Below are 14,736 nucleotides of genomic sequence, written 5' to 3'. Positions count from 1 at the left end.
TTCCAAAAACCAAAGTTGTTTTCAAAAAAACATTCTATTCATTACTTTATTCTCAGTATAATTTAGATAATTAACAAAATCTCATTCCTAGAAAATCAAGGGAAGATGCCATACAAAGACAGAAATAAAAGGTGAAAGTAAACAGAAATTCAGACAACAGTGTCAGCAAAGATAGAATTAAGTAGGAAGCGTTTGAAACTGTACATAAAGAAAAGTAAGATAATAATAGTAAATAAACATGAGCAAAATGAGAAAAGATTAAATCAATCTATGAAAATATTAGGGTAGGTGATTCATTACCTTGGAGAGATTATAACATATTTAGATATTATGATAAAAAGATAGGTTAGAAGTATACGAAAGGTACAAGGGAGAGTTAAGAATTATCTACACTTTTGCCACAACACACCTTCAAGGTTATCATACTATCTTTTGTGCAAGTGTGCTTAAGATCCCAATTGTGTCATTTACCTTCTGGCTATTAAAGTGTAAACATGTCTGCTCTGCTAGTCCTTGCTCAAAGGAAAAACAACAAGCAGTGATGTGATTTTTCTGGTTGGAGGGTGTGAAAGGGGCTGAAATTCATTGTAGACTTTTATCACAACATAAAGACAGTGATTTACCATGTAAAAGTGTTCTTTCATGGAGCAAGAGGTTTAAAAGTGGCCGGACAAGTGCCAATGCATAAAGAGGGTGCAGGACTCCTGTCAATCTCCACCATGGATGACAAGATTCAGCAAGCCTGACAGATGGTTCTGTCAAATAGGCGAGTTACCATCTATGAGGTAGCAACTTCTTTCAACATCACTCATGGTCTGTCCATCAAATCATCCAAGATGAGCTTGGCTTCCTTAAAGTTCATGCATGATGGATACCAAGACAGCTTACTGCAGAACACAAACTCAAATATGTTGACATCTGCCAACCCTTACTCAACTGATTCAGCAAGGATGGCAACACATTTGGAAAACCCTCCCTACAGCCCAGATCTTGCTACTTCTGACTCATCAGTTTGGTCATCTCACAGATGCTTTGCAAGGTAGTCAATTTTCTAGAGACTTAGATGTGCAGGAAACAGTGCAAAAGTGGTTCACAAATGACCAAAAACCTAGTATATCTAGTAAAAGGAATGTTTTTAGTAAAGCTAACAGGATCATTTACAATTGTCCTTTGTAATACTGTGTGCAGTCCTGTCACACCTAAATAATGTTCTGTGAGAAGAGTTACTGGATCAGGATAGGAATCTCATGGGAAAATGTGAGGGGAGATGATCATTCTCATGCTTTGAGTTGGGTCTGGTCCTGCAGGTAAAGAAAATAGAGTATAAATACTCTGTGGAAGACCAGTTGGCAGCTAGTCTGCAAGAGAGTGCTATGATAGAGTTCTAGGTGAAAAGTTATTATGTGAGTCAGTAAAGTAGCAAATTTCTAGTGCGTACATGTTTGATGAGATTAAGGTGATGTCACGAGTAATTTCAGTGTGGACAGTACATGAAAACAAGAAATGGTCTGATGAGTTACTGTTAGACTATAAGTGAAAGATAGTATACTAAGTTTCTTTCATAAATTGTTAAGGTAGTTTTATTTGTGAACAGCAAAGGCATTTGCAGTGAAAGAAATTTATACTTGTCTTATCTATTTTACTACTGTTGTTAATACAACAGTAGTGGTTAAAAGATTAGCGGTTGTGCTAATGTCTTTTGCCAATGGGACTGAATCCTGGTTTTCTATATTTAACTACCTGTAAATAAATCCTGACGATTACTTAAAATTCTGTTTTGTATATAATCACTGTTTATTATTATTAATATTGTTATGGTTGTGATTACTATTATTATTTCTTTATTATTGTCGTTTATTATTACTGATTTGTTTTATTTTATTTATGTTCTTAAAGTAATAAATTATAATTATATAAACACTTTAAATTGTCTAAATATCCTGACTGAGCCGCAAACACGCGACAGTATATTTGAGGCAATATTAGGTAAACTAGCCAAGATAGTGGATACCAGTGTTCTTTGGTGGTTGGGTTTCAATTAACCACACATCTCAGAAATGGTTGAACTGAGACTGTACAAGACTATACTTCATTTACACTCATACATATCATCCTCATTCATTCTCTGAAGTATTATCTGAACGGTAATTACCAGAGGCTAAACAGGAAAAAGAAAGAAAAAGGTAAACTAGTCAAATCATGAATTTAGAGTAGTAGTAGGGTATAGCAAAATCAAGTGCTATCAAACAGAAGGAAATTGGTCAAGAATATGCTTAGATCAGTGTTTGAATGGATAATACTGCAAAAGTAAGGAAATATACTTTGAGCAGTTGAGAACAGGAGTACAAGATTAAGATTAAAAAAAAAAGTTTAAAAAACCTTTAAAACTTACCTTTAAGAATGGAAATACTCTATAAATTTTTGGTCTAATCAAGCCAGCATTAGCTTTATTTATTATATACTCCATCACTGTATGAAAACGTGCTGGATTTTTATGCAGTTTTGTTGAAATATTAATACCACGAACAGCAATGTTGTTCATAATAAGCTGTTTTAAGTCAACCTCTCGACTGTCTAAAAGAGTGTGTCTTTCAGCTGGATTCAGTATACAGGAAGCACCTAAAAAAAGTACTTTTAGTTTATTATGATAACTGAAATACTTAAATTAATGTGCCAATCTTATTGCTCATACTTTATATATAAACACTTGAAATTGTGCGTATATAGAATGGAATAAGTTACTTTCATCTACAATATAAAATTTCTTTTAAATACATTTTTAAAACCTAGATAACCAATTTTAAATAAATATTTAAATATAATAAATAATTCTAATCTAATCTAGAAATGGATATAAAAAGAACAGATCAAATGTTTATAGAATTCTCACCAAAAGCTGAAAATAAGAACTCTTTTTGTTATGTAAATATTTCTTGTTCTCTAATTATAGAGAACAAGTGGACTAGTTGTAAACAAGCTCTTGTTAACAAATCGATACAAAACTGCGATTAGTTTAGGCTTTGTAAAATAATTAAGATCTCTATAGTTGAATTTCTCAGTCTCATGTAAAATTAAAGTGAAATCTTTGATGTAATTTTTAGTCCATAATTGAAACCAAGAACAAAATACATTAAATGGTATAATACATAATATATATAGCACAGTTAAGATATAAATTAGACCAATGAAGTATATGGACTGCACATGGGAATATGGTATGATAGTTTTTCTAATGTAAGAAAAATGCCTAACCTGATCAGGATTTTCACTTGTGATCTTCTGAAAGTAAGGATGAATCACCACCAATATCCTATATGCTACAGAGGTCAACAAAATTTGGTCGCTTGTTGAGAAGGAAGAAACACAGATGAAGGTTTCACTCATCCCAATGTAAGTAAATAGCAGTTGACAGTGGCTGAAAGCTGTCATGGTTATAGAAAAAATATCCCAAACCTCCCACCAGTACTACCAAAGTACTTTACAGCTTTGCAATCTTGTTACAATAAATTTAAAATAAAGCAACCAAGAAAAAATAATTACTGAATATACTTCATAAGTGTATGTGGATACAAGTCCAATTGTCATTCCTTTTTGTTTATCATTCCTCTTTCCTAATCCCTCACCATATCTATCTTGAATATATATTATGGTAAATGTGGCAGTTGCTACCCTACATCCATATTGTGCACCATTAAGCTTCAAAGGTGCAACAAATGTACCCTGAGCACACTGGCAAAGATTAACACTGAAGTAGGAAAACAAACCAAACTGAGTGATTTAGAAATTTCTGATAATGTCATTACATCAGATATTCCTTAATTCTTATGAGACAAAAGGAAGTTTTCATACTCTTTGCACACAAATTAAAAAATTTTAAGAAACGATTAACTTCTGGAGACCAAAAAGGTCAAATAGAAATGTTAAGAGGAATTTGATTTCCTCTGAAAAAGGCAAAACCCTTTTAAAATAACACGTCAAAATTCTGTTAAAAGAGCATGCAGTGTAAAAGATTTGAATTAAACAGACCATAATGTTTAGGGAAGGATACCAACTAATTGTCTATACTGACAAAGTTTATTCCACAACAATGGTACCATAAAAGTTAATCACAAAGGAAAATAAGTCTAAAGAATTAAAAAATACTTATTCAAAACAATAAAGCACTGTAGTATTTCATGTAAGAGACAATTCCTCCAGCAATTCATTCAAACCATATCAAGCATGGAAATCAACCTCAGTAATGTTGATTACCATCAAGAAATAAGTTCTGAAAAGATTCAAAATGGCTACAAGTGAATTCCCCATTTATCTGAAAAGGGGTTCAAAGTGGTGTAAGTTTCACAATACAGAATACTATAGTTTATCAGAGATTGATTACAACTACACACTGGTGTATTTGGTTGTATGGAGCTCACCAGCTAATGGAAAAAATTAAAGAAGCTTCTTCAGCTACTACATGTAATTAATATCTAAAAAAAAACTATTATCACATAATCTGTTGCCTAATTTGAGACATATGTTGTTACCTTTGATTAGTAAAAAGATAAAAAATATCATATTTTTCTGACCACAGATGACACTTTTGACATCATATTTGTTTAAGACCACAACTACTCAAGTATTTTTTCCTTTTCAAATCACCTGTTTTTTAAAGTGAGCAAGAAATTAAAAAAAGAGTACCAATTACAAATAACTAAAATAATTCTTTTAAGTTTGTCCAACTTCTAAATTTTGTACTACAGTCAGTTCACATTATGCATAAATTCATTCGTTTTGTGAAAACAACCAATTTAAATCTTTGAAAACATGTATAATAATCACCAGTATTTTACCTGTTCGATTAGAACCGTCAACTTCAGTTTGTTCAGATCACTTTTAATCATACACTTGATTACCAACACAACACGAAACTTGTTATCAAATCACCAACATTACAATCATCAGATATTTCTTTTTCTACAGTACATGCTACAAAAGTCGGAAACAATATTATCATGAAGTTTGCTCAAGAAAGATGTGACATTTACTTATGGTTTAGAAATGGATATAATAAGATCGAAAGACAGTATAGTAACAACAACACTAAAGGAAAGAATACAAGGGACCAGAAAATTAGGAGGACAAAAATTAAAGATACCTGTATCAAATTCAAATGATCTTGAGAAAATTGGGGCTGATGAAATAATGATGCAAGATTGAGAGAAGTGGTGAACGATTTTGATGAGATGAGAAACTCTTGCATCATATGATACAAGTGGCCACAGAAGTTAAGTAATGGTGTAATATAAGTTGACTGAGCAGTATACTAAGTACCATTTTTCTAATTTTTTCCTGACAGTTTAAAAGATGACACAAAGGTAAATTGGCAACCAGAACGTAATGAAACTAAGAAGGATCAATATGTAACAATATGAAGGCGATACTAGCAACAGCTAGCCATTTACTGCACTATAGGGAGAAATGGGCTAAATCATAACTAATAAAGCAATAAATATAAAACCTAATCTTGAAATCCAAATATATCAAGATGAAACCTCAGAAACTCAAAATCTGGAAACACCCTGACTACACTAAAGGAGATTGGTAACTAGACCATGCCTTCATGGACAAACACCACCACAATGAGATCTACAACGTAAAAGTCCTCCAAGGAGTAACACAGGCTCAAAATTAAAATGTCAAAATTAAAATTAGATTTACTCCCTAAAGAAAGCGACAAAACCAAGCCCCTAAAATTAAAAGAAAAATGGATCCTACCCAACTAATCAAGAATGAAAATTACCAAAAACCAACTGAAAAAAATAATACTCATGAGTAAAATCAAAGATCTAGTCAACAACCTTAAACAAATCTCATAAGAATTAGCCCCAATAAAAACCCGTAAAATACATCAAAACAGTGAATGTGATGAAACAGTGGAAAAAAGACGTCAAGCATGGCTATTTCACCAACCCCAAAAATCAGACACATCCTTCCAAAATCTAGTAAAGCAAAGAAAAGAAATCATCCAAACCCTAAGGAAATAAAAAAACAATACCATAAAGACACACTGAAGTAAATAGAAGAAGAATTTAATAAAACATATTCGACAAAACCTTCTAAAATCAGCTTCAAAAATATGAACCCCCAACCCTACTAATAAAGAATGAAAAAGGTAAACTGGTCCATAACAATAAAGACAATGCGGAAATCCTAGCTAAATACTTCAACAAACTCCTAAATTGCGAAGAATAGACAGAATTCCTAAACTTCAACACCAACATCCCCAATAACAACATCACCAGAAAACATCAACTCTCCCATAATAAATGAAATCTACCAAGCACTGGGTGAGATTAAGAATTACAAAGCAGCAGGAGATCAGAGTTTTGTAGAGATCTGAAAACATGCCGGAAGATCAGTAAAAATTGCCCTTCATCAACAGCTTGTCAACATCTGGATCAAAGAAGAACTACCAGAACACTGGATGAGCCCTCATCCATCCGCTACACAAAAAAGGGGACAAAACAGACCCTACAAATTACAGGGGAATTTCACTGTGGTGATGTCTCTTGCAAGGAAGCACACAAAATTCTTTCAAGAATCATCCTCAACAGGATAGGTCCACAACTCGAGAAAGAACTAGGAGAATACTAAGTAGGTTTCAAGCCCTGGAGGAGCTGTCCAGACCAGATCATGAGTCTCAAGCTAATAATGGATTAAAACAGGAAAAGAAACAGAGACATGGTGATAAAATTTGTAGATTTCACGAAAGCTTATGACAGCATCCGCAGAGAATCCCAATCCCTAGTAAAATTCTGAGACACCTTGGACTACATATCATATTAATAAACATGATAAAACTGACCCTCACAAACACTAAGTCAAAGGTAAAATTCAAAGGCCAGCTCTCAGAACCTTTCGAGATCAAAGCAGGACTGCGCCAAGGCGATGGGCTCTCACTGCTATTATTCAACTGTGCTCTAAATGGTAATGAGGGAATGTCTCAAAAAATGCCCCCTAAAGTAAAAATAGGTCGAAAAACCAAAACAAAACTGTCTTGGTTTCACTGATGACTTGGCACTGCTAGCAAGTGACATCGATGAAGCTAAATCACAGATATTAGAACTTTAAAACATAGTAAATAAAACTGGCCTCAAAATTTCATTTGAAAAGACAGAAATTATGCCCCAAAAATCAACACGATTAAAAGAAGTAAACATAAACGGTAATAAAATAAAAATAGTAACCCAATTTAAATTCCTTGGAGAAATTGTAACAAACAACCTAAACCAAAAAGACTCAATCTAAATAAGAAGAAACAAATTAGCTAAAGCTCAAAAATTAACCTAGTACACTTACATTAAAAATGCCTATCAATTAACGCAAAAATAAGACACTAAAACACAGTTACAAAAACAGAAACCACTTACGCAGCAGAAAAATTCTTCTACCTGAACGAACAATCAGACAGACTCCAGAAAATTGAAAGAACCTGCAACAAAGTACCAGAAAGACGGGCAGTGGTGGATTGTGCCCAACAAAGTTGTATACAAAGAGATAAACCCATCGTTCACACCATGCATAAGAGAGACTAGGATTCTTCGGACATATCATGACGATGCAAGATTCAAGACTTCTGAAACAGCTAGTACAATACAATTTCAACTCGAAAATCACCAGACAGGATGCAGATGGATCACAGAAATAAGAGAGCATCTGAAGGATATAGGCCTTAACCAGTAGACACCAAAGATAAGATAAAATTAAACAAGAAAATCAAGAACAAAAATACTTGCTTCCACTCAATAAAAAACTCAAACATGAACATTTTCAACACTAGAAAGAGCACAAAGATATGAACGTATGAAAAAGTGCTGGGAGGACCGCAAGGACCAACAGTCCCATCGAAGAGACTTTGATAACGGACTGACTAAAGTCATCCTATGTGGTCATAAAAGATAATAATAATGCCAAAGAAGGTACTGACAGACATTTTAAAAAAAGCTGAATATTTAGGTACTAACACCGCAGATGCTGAAAATACTTATGTAATAAATACACATAAATAAGAATTTCTCAATCAGTCATTTAATTTTCATGATTGAATTCAAAAATTAATATTTCAGCAGTCTTGCAACTCTACCTATAAGAAAATACATCATCATACATTATTTCATTCCAAGTTTTCAACTAAACGTAGGGTGAGCAGCTATATTTATTAGATTTTAAGAATAAGTTTACAAGCATAACCTTAAAACATACCTATTACAACTAAACACCCATTTTGTGCAACACAATTCAATGATTTATTTAAATTTGAGCCACTTATTGTCTCCACAATGCAGTCAACACCTTCTGGATACAACTTCCTTATAGCAGTTGGCCAATCTACATAATCAAAACACTTGTACATCTTCATTAAAGCAGTATGTTTATGAGATGAACAAGTTCCAAGTAAGTTGATTTTATTCTCTCCTAACCGCTGTATATCATATAGTGCTGTACCAACACCACCTGAAAGTACATTAAATTACATTAGCATTTGTTAATGTAGATTGAAATGTTTTTTCAGTAAAACAAAAAGTGTGGTAGAAGAAAACAAGTATTAAAAAGTTAAGAAATAGTGAATTTTAAAACTTTAAATGCTCTGTTACAAAAATGTGACCTATACCTCTGGGCCACTGATATGTTTCCAAAATGGATTATTAAAAACTTATGAATTTGGGAAAAAATTTTAGAAAGAATTTTAATATGTAAGTTCTAACTTATTACATTTTGGCTCTGATCTGACAGGGGATAGGTTTACCCTGCAACAAACATGAGAGTGAATCAAATTAAACCGAAATTTTTGTTGTTGCTGACACATGGCTAATGGAGAGAGGTGTGGCTCTCAATATTAAACGTAGAGATGCATGAAGGAGATCCTACTCTTAGAAAGCCAGCTCACTATTTTTTTCTAATCAGTATCACAATGTTAGAGCAAGGGTTATCATCTTATGTTGAGCAACGTATTATTATTATTATTAAATTTCCCATGGCAGAGGGTGTGAAACAATCTGAAATTTTGAAAAGACTTCAGGCACAGTTTGGGGACAACACACTTAAAAAGACTAGTGTATGATTGGCATAAACAGTTTTTTGAAGGATAAGAACTAGTTAAAAATGAAGGTCACCAATGTTGCCCAAGGACAAGCACTACTGCTGAAAACACTCTCATGGTTTGTCGCCTTATTGAGGACGACTGTTGATTAACAATTGCAGAAACTGCTTCTGAGATTGGAATAAGCTATGGCAGTGCTCAGGCAATCATTAGTGACGATCTTGGATTTTAAAAAGTGGCAGCATGATGGGTCCTTTGCCTTCTCAATGAAGGTCAGAAGCTTTATCGGCTAGAAGTGTGCCAGCGGTTGTTGAGTTGTTACAAAGCTAAAGGAGAATTTTTTTGTATCGAATCATGTCCTGCGATGAAACTTGAGTGCACCATTACACCCCAGAATCAAAACAGGCAAGTATGGAGTGGCAAAAAAAGGGAGAAACTGCAGCACCCATTAAAACCAAAACTTGACTGTCGGTAGGAAAGGTTCTGGCCACATTATTTTTTGATTTCAAGAGTTTTGCATGTTGATTTTCTCCATGAACATTGTACAGCGAATTCTACATACTACTACCAACTTTTAGATGAAGCAAAACTCATATATCATAAAAAAAGACATCAATTTCCAACCCAAGACATCATTCTGCTTCACAACAACACTTGGCCCTGTACTTTTGCTCAAAGTCAAGAAATAACTGCATCCTTATTCTAGACTACACGGAGCACCCTCCATACAGTCTGGACTTATCACTCTGCAATTATTGTTTGTTTGGGTCACTAAAAGAAGCACTTAAAGGGCAGAAATTTGAAGACAATGCTGCTGTTGAAGCATTCATGCGCAACTGGTTGATGTCACGCCCACTTTCACTTTATGATAGTGGAATCAAAAACCTACCTATCCGTTTGGAAAAATGTTTCCAAAAGAGGAATTACATAGAAAAAATAATATTGTATGTATTTTTATTATCCTTCAATAAATTATAAAACAAAAATTCTGGTTTATATTTGATTTACCCTCGTAGTCGTCATTTAGATTTTGCTTAATATTTCTAAATCACCCCAACCATTAAGAATCAAATTGTGCTAAATATTTTTTGCACGATTTCTTAATTGTATTAAGTCTTAACCCCCCAAGACAAGCAGGTAAAAGGTAGTACCTGATTTCACATTCTATTAGTCTTCCAAAATCATTAAAAAGATTTTATATTCAAGTCCAAAATTTTTAATTGAAATGTTTCCTTTCACGGAATCACACAACAAATTATTAATTTTTACGTAAGGTAAATACTGCTACATTCATTGCCTTCTACTACTTAATGAAATATTGCCAGAACCTCTACGAATACTCTGTAGAAACCAATTTCTAATATTGTTTACTGAATTTGTTATTTAAAATCAATTTTCAAAACCAATTTCTTTTTCATAATTGATTTAGTATATTTTAGCAAATATAATGGTCATTAGTATTTAAAAAATTAATGATTTATTTGAAATAAAAATCTGCCACAGGGGAAGTGGAGATCCAGCTATGGAATCCTTTACCAGCTTCTTTTTTTAACAGTTTTAGCTTTATGCATATGTATCAACTGCAATAGGTTACGTTTCATCAACCTCACTGATGACTTATAGATAGATATTCACCTGGGCATCTGCTGCTAAGCGTAGATGTTCAGTGAGATTTACTGTATAATAATAAATACTGTTAACATGTAGCACTTACAGGCCAATTTTTCACCAAGCATAATTTATAGCTATCACTTAATTTCGAAAAGGAAAAGAGAGCTCTACTTCATGTCATATTGTAACAGTGATTTCAATATATTTTCAGTTAGAATGTTAATAGTTCAATGAAAAAGAAGGTTCAGTGTACATTGTTTAAATTGATAACATCCTTGGTACAGTTACTTTCACTGAAGCTAAAAAGCTGATTAAATAATCATATGCAATTAAAATAGTTACAAAATTTTTATTTTCACTTATAATTTAAAAATAAATGTTATTAGAACAAACTTATTTTATTAAAATAATTAATTACATTATCAAATAGTTATTACTGAAAAACATTCAAAAGAATACTAAAGAAATAGAAGTTGCTTTTAGAAGTTAAAGTCTGTAATGAGTATACTGGCTGTAATGGATAGGAGAAGTGAACCTGAAGGACTGCTTGTAGCAAGGTATTGAAGATGCTAGGTGATGTCAAGAGTATAAAACATACACCAATTTGTTGTCATCAAGTCTGATTAGAACAGCAAGCCACATGATAAGTGCATTAATAAAACATTAACGGTTTAGTTTCATCGTTATTAAAACTTTCATGAGCATACCCAGAGGGTATCAACAGTGAGGCTGCAGCATAAATATAAGAGGACCTCCACTTACCACCACATCCATGGAATAACAATGAGGATTCCCCTTTTGTAGTAATTCCATCAAGAATATCAAACGCTGTAACATAGTTAACAGGAAGAGCAGCAGCAGTTTCCAAATTAAGAGTATTTGTTGGAAAGACGTATTTTTTATTTATAACAACTGTTTCTTGAAATAAGCCTCCACTTGGGCAATAGACTGCAACTCCTTGATTTACCTAAAAGTAAAATAAAAAAGATATGAATAATAAAGTCGTTAAAATGACTATTAAATAATCTACAGAAAGGATGAAAGAAAGTAATACGAGTCAGAAATTTATAAACATGTTCTGATAAATATCACTAATTTGTTACTTCTAAAAACTAATTAACTATTATCTAATTATAGTTATTAATCGATGTCATTCATACAATATCAAGTTTCTGATTTTTTGAAAATATACCGTACTAATTACAATTACAGTAATTATAATGTAAAGTATAATAAACAGCAGGCTAAGCTAAGCTAAAAATGTATTTGTATTACAAAAGAGCTGTAATAAATATACTATTAACAATAAATTATAAAATGATATGTTATTTAAAGTAATATGACAAAACCATAAATACAAAGCTTACTCAACATATTCGCATATTTCATTCTTTGATAACTATAAAAAATTTCAAGGTTTTAATTTTATTAATTATTTAAAAATGTATTTTTTTAATCAGTGGACTTGTCTGCTATGGCCATTAATCATAGCAGTTGCTATGGTATTAGCTATAGCAGTTTTGTTATTTTTTGTAACAAAAAAAAACCAAACAATAGCTTCCAGTGAAGCTGCAATCAGTGTTGTTAACCATCAGCAATGTACGTACAGGAATTGATTTGTTACATGTAGATTTTTCAGCCACTAGCACATAATTTTTATCTCAGAATTTTCAATTTTCAAAGCTACTTCCCGAGATGTTAACAGTGTTCAAGAAGTATCAGGTTGTAAAAATATACAGTTTACCATTTTTCTAAGAACATGGACTTCAGCATTGTTAAAGGTGTTATTTATAATCAAACTTCTTTTTTATTAAAAAAAATTTAATACCTATCTTCTGACAATTTTAAAATCCTGGGACTGTTAATCAGGTGTCACACTTATGTGATTTTGCAAACTGTTAAAATTGCAATAGGTACAGTGTATACAAGAACAAGATATTCCTGAAAATTCTTAAGAATAACAATTATCACCTATTGCCAGCCATCCTGGATAAATTAAGGGGTGAAATTTCTTGTTGCATTCTTCACAGACTTAAAGTATCTCACCCACTAAAATGCATGTGAAATTCAATCCCATAAATGATCTTTGTTCTGTCAACCACAAGGACTGGCTGTACTATAAAATCTACTACTGTATTATATGAATCTGCTAAATTCTGATGCGACAACATCAAATACATATATCTAATATCACTGAGATGAACATATTAAAAATTTTTGTGATAATGGATAAAACAAAATTGTAGATGTGGGGAAATGCCAACTAGTTCAATATATAAAAATGTCAAAAAAAAAAACCACTCATGTAAATACACAATATGATACATATTTATAAAAACTTGTTTGTGAAGGGGGAAAAAAATATAAACACACGCACGCGCACATGCACACACACACACACAAGGCATGTTTTTTTTTAAGTAAGGGCCGCTTTGATATAAAAACTGAAATAAGCAAAATAGAAAAAACTTTTATTATAACAAAATAAACTTACATATAAAAAATTATTTTTCTACATATTCACCATTTACTGCAATACATTATTGATATTGGCTTACTGGATTCATAATTCTGTCACTGAAGAATTCTCCAGCCTGCGATTTAAACCAATTAATTACTCTGTATTGCAATTCCTCATCATCTTCAAACTTCTGCAATGCAAGCCCTTGTTTTAAATGGAGAAAGGCAATAATCACTTAGTGCAAGATCCAGAGTATAAGGTGGATATTTGAAGATTTCCCAATGATGTTGCAATTGTTCAGTGATTCTGTTTGCCTTATGAGGTCATGTGTTATCGTAGAGAAACAAAATCCCATCGGTGAGCTTCAGGGATGATGAATGCTGCCATTGCAATGATTGCTGCTTTGTCTCAACATTTGAAAAAGATATCCAAATTTCATTACTGGTCACATGCTTTCATATCATCACCTTCATTTTTGTAGCAGTTCAAAAATGTTTGAGCTGCAGCAAGATGTTTTTCTTAGTGTTTTTGTCAACATTTTTGGTACCAATATGGAACACAACTTTCTATAACCCAGTGTTTGAGTTAAAATGTCATAAATTATTGATTGCAAAACAAAAGAAAATTTAATCAATAACTGAGAAACAGTAAGCCTTCTGTTTTCATGGATTTTTGCATTCACATTTTCAGTTGATTCATCTGTGATGGCAGTCCACATGACTGCCATCACTTAGTTGATCATGAACATTTCATGATCAAGGTTTAGTTCCATTGATCATTTCATGGTCATGGAGGTTTGTTCTTCCTCCATAAAACAAACAACACCACTGCAAACTTCACCTACGCACGTAATATTGGGTCCATAAACATTGACAATTTCTCTATGAATATCAGCAGCAGGTTTGTTTTTTGCCAACAGATAATAAATAACTGATCACACTTCACAACTCAGGAGATTATTTATTGTAGCACTCATTTCAGCCAAGCTATATACAGCAACTAATGCAAATAATGTTAACCTATTGTTGCAAACAGATGAATGTTGATATAAATAAACATGATATACTAGCGCCATCAATTTCCACATCTAATAGTGACAAATTGAAAATGGCCCTAACTTAAAAAACACACCTTGTTATGTATATAAATATATATTATATTAATACGATCAACCCAACTACAAAATTAATAAAATAAAACAGGATGACACCTACCTTATTCCATAATCTAAGCAAGAGCACTTTCACGAGTACCTTGCATCATCAGTTGCTCTATAATTTTTCAAATCTTTCGTTGCAAATTACATATTAAAATTGTACGTTGAATATTGCAAATTAAAATTAAAATTGTCAAAAGATCCTTTTCCAATTAAATCAAAACAGAAATAAAACTAAATTTTTTTTTTTATATTCAAGATTTTAAATTGTAAATTAAAATTAAAAATTGCATATATACAAAATATGAAGTCTTTAACAAAAAAATTAAATTAAAAGCAAAATTTAAAATTAATAATAAAATAGAAATCCATGTAGACTAGCTAGCCAAAGTTATGTGACTGACAATGTATAATTTGTATAGTGCA

At 32.2% G+C, this 14,736-nt stretch overlaps 2 protein-coding genes across 4 annotated transcripts in view; one reads left to right on the top strand and one right to left on the bottom strand.

Annotated features, from left to right (window-relative positions):
- Positions 1-14,736, top strand: part of LOC142323544 (uncharacterized) — a 134,736-nt gene that overhangs the window by 75,371 nt on the left and 44,629 nt on the right. The window lies entirely within an intron of this gene.
- LOC142323543 (synaptic vesicle membrane protein VAT-1 homolog) overlaps positions 1-14,736 on the bottom strand; it is a 42,019-nt gene that overhangs the window by 17,363 nt on the left and 9,920 nt on the right. Inside the window, exons 4-6 of the mRNA XM_075363317.1 lie at positions 11,456-11,660; positions 8,245-8,496; positions 2,393-2,619 (exon numbers count right to left, since the gene is read on the bottom strand). Of these exons, the coding sequence (XP_075219432.1) occupies positions 2,393-2,619; positions 8,245-8,496; positions 11,456-11,660 (684 nt within the window). The remainder of the gene's footprint in view (positions 1-2,392; positions 2,620-8,244; positions 8,497-11,455; positions 11,661-14,736) is intronic.

Source organism: Lycorma delicatula, chromosome 4 (assembly GCF_047948215.1).
Source record: "Lycorma delicatula isolate Av1 chromosome 4, ASM4794821v1, whole genome shotgun sequence".
NCBI lineage: Eukaryota > Metazoa > Arthropoda > Insecta > Hemiptera > Fulgoridae > Lycorma > Lycorma delicatula.
This window is presented reverse-complemented; position numbering and strand designations above follow the sequence as displayed.